Source organism: Dendrobates tinctorius, unplaced genomic scaffold (assembly GCF_039654945.1).
Source record: "Dendrobates tinctorius isolate UK_male_01 unplaced genomic scaffold, ASM3965494v1 ptg000084l, whole genome shotgun sequence".
In the NCBI taxonomy this organism is placed as follows: Eukaryota; Metazoa; Chordata; class Amphibia; order Anura; family Dendrobatidae; genus Dendrobates; species Dendrobates tinctorius.
The window spans coordinates 52,574,506-52,587,904 of NW_027361752.1; the positions used below are offsets into that span (position 1 = coordinate 52,574,506).

Below are 13,399 nucleotides of genomic sequence, written 5' to 3' on the forward strand. Positions count from 1 at the left end.
TTGCGGTTAAAATGGTGCTACACAGGAAATTACAACACTATTGAAAAAGGAAATGTTATTTTACTGGTACTTTTTTCTAAAGAAACCATTTTTCACTCATGTGCCGACTCCAACACCGCACAACTCAGACACGATCGTGATATCACGTCTACCTGGATTCCGTGGGAGATCATCTCAGACTGGTTGCAGCAGGTGGAGGGGTGACCCCGGTGTTCAGCGAGCGGATAACATTTCCTTCCACGAGAACCCTGTGGTAGTATTTTATACAAAAATGTTGTTATATTTATTGTTATTTTCTTTCTATGTTGATATGAAAGTTATTAGGTGAATTTACAGAAGACGGTTATCATTTTATTCTTGCCAACATGCCCGGTTTTGCCGAGATGACCCCAATCCAACGACCCTAGCTAAGGTTACCCATCGTTCCGATCTTTATGGAAAACAAAAGTAGGCACTTTGGGGAAAGTCCTTGTTGGCTTGTGGTGGCACTGGGACAATTTACCCTAAAAAATTTGGTTAGGGAATCACATAATTAAAAAGCCTTTAATTTTGTGTAAAATATCGGGTAGAACATATCGGTAGAATACTACGAGTTCTATCATCTATTTTACCATACAATGTATAAGAAACAGGAAAAAAAATCCAAGTTGGGATGGAATGGTGAATGAAAAGCAATTTCTCCATTGTATTTTTTTTTTTGGGGGGGGAGGGGGAGTTGTTTTTAAAGTGCTCATTGTATGGTAGACCATAATCATTTTGACCTGACTCATTATTTATGGAGATGTGGTCACCGGAAAAAAACACAATTCTGGTGTTTTTTCACCTTTTTCACTGTGCTATTACTGAATCATCCCCCCTCCCCTACAAAAAAAAGTTCTACGCAGAGAGTGACTTTGAAAACAATAATGCCCATTGTAAATAAGCAGTTCAAAAAAAGTCCTGAATAAGAGGTATGTGTCACCGAGGTGGCTAGCCTCGGTGATGTAGAACTTGGAGATAAAGGCTCCAGCCACGGATAGTTGCCGAGAGGTTTTATATAAGCCAGAGTTTTAGGAGCGATCAGAAGAGCTGGGTGGGACTAGCCGTTCCCATACCTCCATTTCAGGTTTTGATAGGAATATTTAAGGCAGGTGAGCTGCCTCAGTGCTGTCTGCCAGAAGCTGATTATGTGTGGCCCTAGTGTGCAAATGGGTGAGCCCATACCTGCAGTGGAAATTGTTTGATTTTGCTCATTTTTGTCACTGAAGCAAGGCTATTTCCGTTTGTGTGCCTTGATCATTTGTGGACTTTAATAAACTGTGCACTGTTTGATATCAGAATTGGATCCCTGTGTCTACCTGAACTGCTGCCAGAGAGAGTGAAATCCCTACACCATATACAGTATAGTGCCCCTAAAAACAATAGTGCCAAAATGGATGATCTTTTGTTTCCCCCCAAACAGCATTAATTGACTGAGTTCCCCCTTAACGTAATGATGACCCCCTGAGTACTTCTTTAAAGTAACTATCACCTAATCACGCCTTAAGTTAACATTGCTCATGAACATCAGTACCCGCTTATAGTAATAAATGCTGAGTGCTCCTTTAAAAAGTAATCAGTTCCTCCTGCCAGATGCTTGTGCTTCCTTAAAAATAAAGTTTATACTTACCTTTACCTGATATCCCAAAGACCACAGCAAGCAAGTTCTCTTCACCTATAGTGGGCCGGCAGAGGAGGCACAATGCAGTGATGACCCAGGTCACTGATGTTTTGTAGGCAATGGGTGGCCTACAAAACTTTACCTCTGGATGGAGACGGTGCTCAGGGCTCCTTTTCAGTGGCCACAGATTACTGACGTGACCGATGGATTGGGTCCGGATCTATTAATTCCACCAGCTCTAAGTCTCAGGTTAGGCTTATTTCAGGGTGGTTCCCAACTGGAAGCCATCTTTTATCCATCGAACATGTCCTATGAGTGTATGCATAAGGGAGAGTATAGACTACCATTAAAAATGTCTTTTGTTTTATCACCTCAGATATCCACCACTCATGGCAAAGAAAATGCAAAATATGCCAAATTTTGGCAAACCAGGTTTTAATCAAGGTACATATGTGGTTTCTCTGTATATTAACTTTTCCATATCCGTGATGTTTATTCTTACTTATCTTCTTGTATCTACATTTATTTTTTCAGGGTTCCCTCATATCTCTTTCCAGCCAAATGCTATGGTAAGTGAAAAATTATATGACAAAAATATTTTTAAAGACAGCAATTTCACTTTATGTCCAAAAGTATGTGGACAACCAACCAACATGTCTATAGAATTGTTGGATATAGGACTTCCACAATAATACAACATTTTTGCCCATTGAGTCAAAAAAGCTTTTTGTCAACCCTGATGTTGGATGAGAATGTCGTGGGTTTAAAGCAAACCTGTCAGCAGGATTTTGCTAAGTAAACTACAAGCATTGTCAGGTTGGCGCTGTTACAATGAGTAGAATGATACCTGGCATGAAGATATCTGTCTTGTGGTTCCTGTATAATCAGTGTTAGAAGTTTTCAGTTAGTGAAATGCTGTAAGCAGAGTCTTATCTTCCTACTCTAAGCCAGAGAATCCAAGAAGAGACCAGCCCATAGGCCCCCCGAAGCACAAACAGTATGTCTCTATGATGAGGAATATGTTTGTGCTTTCGTGCGGCCTGTGGGCTGGTCTCTTCTTGGTTTCTCTGGCCTAGAGCACCAATATAAGACTCTGCCTACAGTCCCAACCCGGAGCACGACCATCTCATTAACTGAAAACTTCTAACACTGATTACACAAGACAGATTTCTTCACCCCAAGTATCATTTTAATCAATGTAACAAAGCCAACCTGACATTGCCTGTAGTTTACTTAGCAAAATCCTGCTGACAGGTTCGCTTTAATATTTATATTAAAGGTGTTGAATAAGGCTGAGGTCAGGACTTGAGTTTCTCCACCCTAATCTCTTTACTCTGAGTCTTTATGGTCCTGGTTTTATGCAAAATGCTTGTGGTAATTTAAAAAAAAAGCACAGGCCAAACCCCACTTGTCCCAAAATAAAATTTTAGTAGTCATTATTCAGAGCAAAAAAATTAACAGTGTTTTCCCTTCACCCATGACAGCACCACATGAGAGAGGGATCCGCCCCGCCAGGACAGGAACCTACTGAAACATAAGGGGCGGCACCTCTCCCCCGCTTCAGTTGGGTTCCTGTCCTGGAAAGGAATCCCTCTGACAGCGGCGGTGCCTGTCAGGACGAAAGACCCAGGGCCGTCCCGGCGTTTAAATTGCAGGGCTGACTTACCTGCGATGCCGGCCGTCGGCAGCTGGTAGCGCAGTCCCCGGGGTGTTGCCTGATCCGGGCCCCGGGTTCGTGCGGGCACGTCCCGATGTCCTCCCTTCGGAGGTTCCTCCACGTGCCGCCCTCCCCCTGCGCGCGCGCCCGTCCTTCACCTGCATGCAGGGGAAGCCGGGGGCGGAGACCGGCGTCCGACGTCAGCGGCGCAGAGGATTCTGGGAGCGCGACCGCTGACGTCATCAGGACGCGACGATCATGGCGCCGGGCGCGACGCCGGCCAGGAGAAGCGGCTGGCGGTCGCGGGGGGGAGGGGTAATGAGGGGCACTCACTGATTAAAGAAGGAGCAGAAGCGGCTGCAGGGGTGACAATGGCGTCTCAGGAGGATCGCTCACCGTCCCCATTGTCTCTGCCCCCATCACAAGCTTCTGGTCGCAAGAGCCGCTCGAGCGGCAAAAGCAGCAGCCGTCCAAGTCACCGATCGAGGGATTCCTCGAGGTCAAAAGAACGCAGAACGCACGCTCCTTCGCAGCCCCAGAGCCCGGTATCGGTCTTTCCTGGGTGGTGAGTGATCTCCGTGAAAGTAGACAATGTTGTAATAGGGCTTCCTATGTCTTTTCTTTTTTAGGGAGGCAAAAAAGCTATATGCAAAAAGAAAAATAAAGTATGTGCCATATGCCACAGCCCTTTAGCAAAAGACTACCAAAAGGACTTATGTGTCAGCTGTATCCAGCGGACTATGGCTGAAGAGGCACCGAGCCTGGCAACAAACCTAAGATCAATAATTAAGTCGGAGGTACAGGGCTCACTTAAAAAATTATTAAAAAAGAAAAGTAAGAGTAGGAAAGCCTCCCCGAGTTCCTCGTCAGGCTCCTCCTCTTCGGAGTATCAAGTTGAGCATGGGTCATCTTCATCCTCAGACAGTGATACGGGGGGCAGACCTTGCTTTCCCGTAGAAGATACGGACGCCCTCCTTAAAGCCATCAGGTCCACTATGGGCCTACAGGAGGAGAAAGTAGAGAGATCACTGGAGGATATGATGTTTGGCGGCCTACAAGAAAGGAAAAAGCGTACCTTTCCGGTCAATGACAAGATTCAGGCCCTAATCGAGAGAGAGTGGAAGAAACCGGAGAAGTCAGGTAGCCTTCCCTCCTCTTCAAAGCGAAGATACCCCTTTGAGGCTAAGGACATGGACATCTGGGACAAGGTCCCAAAGATTGACGCCGCAGTGTCTAGGTCTTCCAAGAAGTCGGCCCTGCCCATGGAGGATTCAGGGGTTTTGAGAGATCCCTTGGATAAAAAAGCGGACTCATACCTAAGACACACTTGGGAGGCTGCGGCAGGCGGTCTAAAACCAGCAATAGCCGGCACCTGCACAGCCCGGTCATTAATGGTCTGGTTGCAACAACTGGAAGAAAAATTGGTCTCCAAAATACCAAGGGAGAAAATTTTAGGTGAAATGTACCTACTACACGGAGCTGCCGCCTTCTTGGCGACACCTCCGCCGACTCGATGAGGTTAACGGCAAGAGCAGCGGGGCTGTCGAACGCCGCAAGACGGGCGTTATGGCTCAAAGGCTGCCCTGGGGACATTCAATCTAAGGCAAAATTATGCTCGTTACCATGTGATGGGCAGTTCTTGTTTGGAAAAAACCTGGATGACATCCTGGAAAAAGCCGGTGACAAAAAGAAGGGCTTCCCCAGATTCATGGGTGATCAAAGGAGACCGCCCTTTCGGAGGGGAAGGTTCAATCGAGGCCGTCCCCCGGGAGAACGGAAAAGGTGGGATACAAGAGGAAAAAAGAACCAGGGTTTATGTTTGGGGGAAATACCTCAACCGCCAAAAAATCCCCGCAATGACACCAGCCCTCCGGCGGGGGGAAGATTGAGACTCTTTTCCAAAGAATGGGAGAAAATATCGGCCAACAATTGGATCCTGAAAATTATAAAGAATGGCCTAAAAATCCCCTTCTTCCAGTATCCAAGAGCTTCATTTGTGGTGACCCCCGTCAGAAAGGAACCAGGAGAGCAATCAGCCATAGAAACAGAAATCTTAGGACTATTGGAGAAACAAGTTCTGGTAGAGGTCCCGAAAGATCAAGAAAGAAGGGGGTTCTATTCTCCCCTCTTCCTAATAAAAAAACCCGACCTTTCCTTCAGAACGATAATAAATCTCAGGCGCCTCAATCAATGGATCAAGAACCAAACATTCAAAATGGAATCAGTGACCTCGGCCATAAAGCTGTTACACCACAACTGCTTCATGGCCGTAATCGATTTGAAGGATGCCTATTACCATATCCCGATGCACCAAGAGTACCAAAAATACCTGAGGGTAGCCCTATACATCCAGGGCGACCTCAGGCATTTTCAATTTACAGCTCTTCCGTTTGGCATCTCCATAGCGCCAAGGATTTTTACAAAAGTAATAGCGGAAATGACAGCTTTCCTTCGAATCCACAATGTGATTATGAAGCCTTACTTGGACGATTTTCTGGTCATTGGCAATTCAGAACATCACTGCGCACATCAGGTAGAGAAGATAACAGAGACCCTGCAAAGACTGGGTTGGATGGTAAACTTAAAAAAATCAAAACTTCAACCCCTAAGGAAACAAACGTTTCTAGGTTTCGTCTTGGACTCCGACCGTCAAGTTTGTCTCTTGCCAGAGAAAAAACTAGAGAAGGTGACAGAAATGACCCTTACGGCAATACAGCATCCTCACATGACCCTAAGAAGGGCAATGTCCCTGTTGGGCACGCTAACAGCCTGTATCCCAGCGGTCAACTGGGCACAGTTTCATACCCGACAGCTGCAGGCGGAAATCTTGTCAGCCCAGAGACGATTGAAAGGGCGTTTAGAAGGGAAGCTGGAACTTTCCGAAAGGGGGAAAAACTCTCTCACTTGGTGGCTAGACGACACAAATTTAGCAGGGGGAACTTTGTGGCACAGGCCCGTGTCCGATGTAATATTGACGGACGCAAGCTCCTCGGGATGGGGGGCACACCTGAGAGAACATATGGCCCAAGGGTCCTGGGGTCACATAGAGCAGAAGGCTTCCTCCAACTTAAGAGAGTTGAGAGCGATAAACAGAGCCCTAGAGGCATTCATTCCCATGTTACAGGGTCAAAACGTCCGAATTATGTCAGACAACAGGGTGGCAGTGGCGTATGTCAACCACCAAGGAGGGACAAGGTCAAACTCCCTAATGGACGAAGCCAAAAGAATCTTCCTCAAGGCAGAGCAACACCTAACCTCCCTAACAGCCCTACATATCAAAGGGACAGAAATTGTTCAAGCCGACTTTCTAAGCCGCAACAAGTTAAAACAGGGAGAGTGGGCCTTAAATCGTGTAATATTCCAGAAGATAGTACAGTTATGGGGACTGCCAGTAATCGACCTCTTTGCCACCAAAAGCAACCGGCAAGTTAGAAGGTTCTGCTCGTTAAACCCAGGGGAAAACCCGTGGGCAGTGGACGCTCTACAAATCCCGTGGCTGTTCAAACTGAGCTATGCCTTTCCCCCAGTAGCGTTAATCCCGGCAGTAGTAAAAAAGATAAGAGACGAGCAAGCCAGAGTAATCCTCATAGCCCCGTTCTGGCCAAAAAGACCGTGGTTTTCACTACTACAAATGATGTCTCTCTCGGACCCGTGGGTACTGCCAGAGATTCCAGATTTGCTAGCTCAGGGGCCGATATTCCACAAACAAGTCAAGGGGCTCCATCTGACGGCGTGGAATTTGAGAGGGCACTTTTGAGAGATAAAGGGTTTTCCCCGGGGTTGGTGACTACTCTAATGAAAAGTAGAAAACCAATAACAACCAACATATATGGCAGAACGTGGAAAAAATTCCTACAATTCCTGGGAAAACCGTTAGGTCAAGAACCCCCAATCGAGTCTATCTTGGAGTTCTTGCAGGCAGGCCTACAGCTAGGCCTGGCGGTTAATACCCTCAAAGTACAGGTTTCAGAGCTGGGGGCATTATACAATTGCAATATAGCGGCAAACAGATGGGTAGCCAGGTTTATAAAATCTTGCCACAGGTCTAGGCCAGTTTCCTTACCGAAAATAGCTCCATGGGATCTAAATCTGGTGCTGGAAGCCCTCACGAAAGAGCCGTTTGAACCCATACAGCAGGTTTCAACTAAAAATCTCACTCTAAAAACCATCATTTTGGTAGCTCTAACGTCGGCACGTAGAGTTAGTGACTTACAGGCCCTTTCAGTCAACCCACCATATACCCAGATATACCAGGATAGGGTGGTTATGAGAACAGACCCGGCTTACTTGCCAAAAGTAGTAACTAACTTTCACCGAAACCAAGAGATTGTCCTCCCTTCCTTTTGCGAGAATCCAAAAAACCCAGGGGAGGAGAAGTTTCATAGCCTAGATGTTAAAAGAACCCTAGTAGAGTATATGTCTATAACCAGCCAGTGGAGGAGGTCCCAGTCCCTATTTGTAGCCTTCCAGGGTGCTAGGAAAGGTTATGGAGTGTCAAAGGGGACTATTGCCCGATGGATTAGGGAGGCCATTAGTGTAGCCTATTCAGCTAGTGGCGTCCCGGTTCCTGACGGCATCAAGGCTCATTCCACCAGAGCCGTGGCGACCTCCTGGGCTGAGAAAGCAGAGGTATCAATAGAGCAAATTTGTAAGGCCGCTACCTGGGCCTCACCCTCAACTTTCTTTAGACACTATAGACTAAATCTGTCCTCCTCTGCTGACTTGACCTTTGGTAGAAGGGTGCTGCAAGCGATGGTCCCTCCCTAAGGTGTTCGAAGTCTCCAGAATCTCTCATGTGGTGCTGTCATGGGTGAAGGGAAAACCACCATGGTTACTTACCGGTAGCCGGTTTTTCCGGAACCCATGACAGCACCCGTATATTTCCCCCCCTTTTTTCACCGTTTGGGTGTGCACAATAGTCGGGTGTATTTGTGTGATGTGGTGTTGGATAAATATGTAACTAACCGGGAAGTCCTCTCAAATGCTCTGTAATCCAACTGAAGCGGGGGAGAGGTGCCGCCCCTTATGTTTCAGTAGGTTCCTGTCCTGGCGGGGCGGATCCCTCTCTCATGTGGTGCTGTCATGGGTTCCGGAAAAACCGGCTACCGGTAAGTAACCATGGTGGTTTTTTGCTGCTGTTTCTTGTGTCATTTCTGCTGGCTCTTGTATCACTACTGCTGACTGTTGTGTTACTGTTGCTGGTTCTTTTGTCATTCCTGCTGGTTCTTGGGTCACTACTGCTGGCTGTTGTGTCACTACTGCTAGTTCTTGTGTCACTACTGCTAGTTCTTCTCTTACTGCTGCTGGCTCTTGGGTCACTGCTGCTGGTTTTTGTGTCACTACTGCTGGCTGTTGTGTTACTACTGCTGGTTGATGTGTCACTGCTGCTGGTTCTTGTGTCACTGCTGCTGGCTGTTGTTTTTCTGCTGCTGGCTGTTGTGTCACTGCTGCTGGCTGTTGTGTCACTACTGCTAGTTCTTGTTACTTTTGCTGGCTGTTGTGCCACTGCTTTTGGTTCTTGTGTCACTGCTGATGGCTGTTGTGTCACTACTGCTAGTTGTTCTTGTTACTGTTGTGTCGCTACTGCTAGTTCTTGTGTTACTGTTGCTGGCTGTTGTGCCACTGCTGCTGGTTCTTGTGTCACTACTGCTGGCTGTTGTGTTACTACTGCTGACTGATGTGTCACTGCTGCTGGTTCTTGTGTCACTGCTGCTGGCTGTTGTAACACTACAGCTAGTTCTTGTGTTACTGCTGCTGGCTGATGTGTCACTGCTGCTGGTTCTTGTGTCAATGCTGCTGGCTGTTGTGTTACTGGTGCTAATTCTTGTGTTACTGCTGCTGGCTGTTGTGTTACTGGTGCTAATTCTTGTGTTACTGCTGCTGGCTGATGTGTCACTGCTGCTGGTTCTTGTGTCACTGCTGCTGGCTGTTGTGTTACTGGTGCTAATTCTTGTGTTACTGCTGCTGGCTGTTGTGTTACTGCTGCTGGTTCTTGTGTCACTGCTGCTAGTTCTTGGGTCACTTCTGCTGGCTCTTGGGTCACTGCTGCTTGCTGTTGTGTTACTGGTGCTGATTCTTGTGTTACTGCTGCTGGCTGTTGTGTCACTGCTGCTGGCTGTTGTGTCACTACTGCTAGTTCTTGTGAAACTGCTGCTGGCTGTTGGGTCACTACTGCTGGCTGTTGTGTTGTAAAGGTGAGCCAGGGTAGTAGTCGTGGCTGAGCTTAACAGGCTTTGTGTGCCCTGGCCTCCAGTTACATAAAAATCACGTTTCACTTTCAGCTTACTTGCCTCTCCATTCTCTGCGCCGTCAGGATTCTTCCTTTGTTCTCTAAGGTCACCTTTGGCCACTTGTGAAATAACAGAGACACAGTCCAGTTGTAACTCAAAACGCAGAACTTTACTCTCATGTCTTTGCAGCACATCCAGGTTCAAAACTGCATTCACAGCAGGTTTCACATTACACGTCACTTCAGCTTTTCCTTCACTTCTCTCCCTACCACACGGCTCGAGATCGGGTCGTACCGTATTGTACGTTTGCTCGGCGTCCTCCCTGTCCGGGCTCACTGCCACCGGGTGTTCCCTCAGCAGTTTTGCCCTGTATCTGAGGGCATCAGCCCAGGCTAAGACATGCCACATGGTGAGTGACCCACCCATCTGTCCTGCCTTGTCCACCTCTGAAGCTTCCACACTTGTAGCTCAAACTTCTGTAACTCCTGCAGCTGTGACTGTGCGGTTCCCCACATACTGGATGCCTGAGCACTTCCATGGAATTAACGCTACAGGGTCTTACAGTTGCCCAGGCTACTAGCCCACCCAATCTCTATGGGCCCCCTCGCCCTTCTGCCACTAATCAGGAAGCTCCCTTCCCTTAACTTCAATGACCCCTCCTATATTAACTATTTACACTAATACACTACCAAGCTAAACTAGGTGCACTAAAATGCCCCATCTAGTGGCCTAAAGCTAATATTACAATTTCCCTGTACTAAACACATATTGCACCATATCTACCCATACCAACGCCATTACGGAATACCAATAAATATATGAATATATATACATTTTGTACACTTTACACCGGGACATGCTTAGGGGTTCAGGACGGCTACAGTACCCCCTTACAGTGTCACTACTGCTAGGTCTTGTGTCACTACTGCTGGCTGTTGTGTATCTGCTGCTCTCTAATGTGTTTCCCTTTGACCCTTTTGTTATTTTATGTTTATTGCTGAAATCTGACATACAATTTGAATAATAAAGTTGCATTTTTGCTGTTTATTTTATATTTTTAATGTACTGTAACTTTTTTTATTCTAACAGTAACTTAACGCTAGTCCTAACCAAAGGTTTAAGCTGAACTTTTGCGATAATTCTAACCCTGATTCTAGTCTTAAATCTAACCATAGACCTAGCCCCAACCCTAGTCCCAATTGTAGCCCTAGTCTTAACCCTATTTAGGGTTAGAAAAGATATGTAAACATTTTAAAAAGTTTATTATATTATTGCATTTTAACATTTACGACAGAAAGCCCAACAGATATCAGATCTCTGTCTCCTCTCACAAAATTACAAGTGAGAGGAGAGGCAGGAAGGTGTAGGAGAGCACAGTGTAGCCATTGTAATTTCTGTTGGTGCCTATGCAGAGCGCAGTAGTCTAAGTGAATTCGCTTTTGGCTGATGTGTTCTTCACAGGCAGCGACTGAGAAGACAAAGCTCACATTATTACAGTAAGACCTTTGTCATCTCAGTTGCTGTATTTGCAGAATGAAGCAGCCAATGACAAACTCATCTCAATTGCTGCAATCTGCATAGAAACTTTTTGGCATCTGGTTAACTAGCTGCCCAATGGGCACTAACAAAAAAGTGGCAGTGGGGGTGGAGCGGCTGTAGTTTAATATTATAGGGAAATAAGGGTTCCTATAAAAGGTAAAGCAAAACAACTTTATGTCTTCATAGTCACAGACTACAAAAAGTAAGATCCTGTAGTCATTGATTACTCCGCTCCCCCTGCCCCATCTTCTTGATGACCTTTCATGATTACCAAGGATTTTCTATAGTTCTTGCATTCACAAAATACACGCTACGCCCATATTATGGGGCCATATCGTGTCTGAAATCCAAATTCATGTTTTCTTCTCTTAACTCTTCAGAATCCAGCAGATCCATTTACATTCACAGCAGGGCCGGCTCATATAAATGGATCCCCAGAAAACATTAACCCAGCCGGGAGTCATTCAGCCTCTCATCAAGGTATGGTCTGAAGATTGAAATGTCTGATAGTGTTGCACCTTGGATTTCAGCTACCTAGGGAGTTTGGCTGCGACACAGGTGAAAGACTTATTACTCGGTGCCACCGAAACATCACAGTGTAATGCAGGTAAATGCGGTCGTATTGTAACCCGTAATGTACTGTGATGGGGACAAGTATGGTGCCCAAAAAAATTCAAGCGGTCACAACTTTAGGCTACTGGCTTGTCGTGGTCACAGTACCTAGGGGGTCACAATTTTATCCATTCACCTGCATTATTGTTACCACGGCTGGTCAGGAGACAAATCTCCAGGAGTGGACCCTCTGGACCGTGGCACCGAGAGGCCCCGGGCGAGCTGCCAGGTGGAGCCGACCCCTATACAGGGATCGTTAGGAGCAGGCCCAGGGGTTCAGGTACCACGATAGCCGGTACCGAGAGGGGCGGCTCAGGACGGACTGGAGTAGGAGTGCGGGACTGAAGCGTAGACAACAGAGCGGGATCACTGGAGACTGGACCGGAGTAGGATTGCAGGACTGGTGCATAGACAACAGGACAGAGCAGGAACACGGGAGGCAGGACTGGAGTAGGACTGAAGGACCTGGAGTGTGGATAGCAGGATGGAGCAGGAACACCGGAGGCAGAACTGGAGTAGGACTGAAGGACTGGAGTGTGGATAGCAGGATGGAGCAGGAACACCGGAGGCAGGACTGGAGTACGACTGAAGGACTGGAGTGTGGATAGCAGGATGGAGCAGGAACACCGAAGGCAGGACTGGAGTAGGACTGAAGGACTGGAGTGTGGATAGCAGGACCCACGGAGCACTGTACTGTGGAGCTACTGCAGGGACCATGGAAAGCAGGACTGCGAGGCTACTACAGGAATCACTGAAGACAGGACTGCGAGACTGCAGAGAGCACACGTGGAAGCAGGGCCCAGTGTGCTAGCAAACACAACAATCAGGCGCCTCCCTCAGGGGGGAGCGGCCTGATATGGCCCTGTCAGGTCTGCCATTGGTCCGTAGGTGCTTCCGGGTCAAGGCATTGCCGGGGCACAAGTAACAGGAGGGAGGCGCGGCCGCGGCCTATGGCGCTTGCGCATTGCATGCAGAGACCCCGTCGGCCGAGAGCCTGTCAGAAGGGACCGCCGTGGCTGTCGGGCGGCTGCGGCGTGGAAGCGGAGGCCGGGTGAGTATGTGGAGGCGGCGTGACAATCATACTGCTAAGCATTTGCCCGTGCAATCTGTGTCATGTCCAAAGTGTGACGCTGAGTTGCTACCCACGGACAAGCCATGAGACACGGTAGTCAAGAGGTCTGAGGTCAAATACCAGGAGGGCTTGTAGTACAGAGGGGCAATACAAAATGTGCTCAAGCAACAGTCCAGTGTCCAAATGTCAGGAGGGGACAACAAGATAAGGTGATAAGTCAAACGAGTAGTCACAACAAATCCTAGGTCCATGTACCGCCAGAGTCCCTCTATGCCTGCACTCTCTATGTAGGGAAGGTGACCTGACGGACGGACGGACTAGTCAGAGTGAAGAAAGATAGGTTTGCACAGTGTAGGTAGGAGACAGTGATTACAGTGGGGAAACAACTAGAAAAGTGTAGTGGACGTGCAGTACCTTGGGATGACCATTAGATGGCAGGGTGGAGTGTGAGCAAAGGACTTTACAGCAGCTTAGGGCTTTAGAAACCGTTGGTCATGGGGGGCGTGGTGACAGTTAGTGACAGTTTCAAGGAACCGGGGAAGTTATAAATACTGAGGGAGGGTTCCAGAAGGTTCCAGTCCCCAGGGGGAGCCCAGGTGACAGGAGGACTTCGCCAGTCTGTGCACTCTGAGGAGAATCCAGACCAGGGG

The 13,399-nt window shown here is 47.6% G+C and overlaps 1 protein-coding gene across 1 annotated transcript in view; it reads left to right on the top strand.

Moving 5' to 3' along the window:
* Positions 1-28: 28 nt before the first annotated feature.
* The window catches only part of LOC141097493 (interferon-induced GTP-binding protein Mx2-like), a 69,581-nt gene continuing 56,210 nt past the window's right edge, over positions 29-13,399 (top strand). The window contains exons 1-4 of the mRNA XM_073584708.1: positions 29-253; positions 2,016-2,083; positions 2,174-2,208; positions 11,446-11,545. Of these exons, the coding sequence (XP_073440809.1) occupies positions 2,029-2,083; positions 2,174-2,208; positions 11,446-11,545 (190 nt within the window). The 5' untranslated portion in view covers positions 29-253; positions 2,016-2,028. The remainder of the gene's footprint in view (positions 254-2,015; positions 2,084-2,173; positions 2,209-11,445; positions 11,546-13,399) is intronic.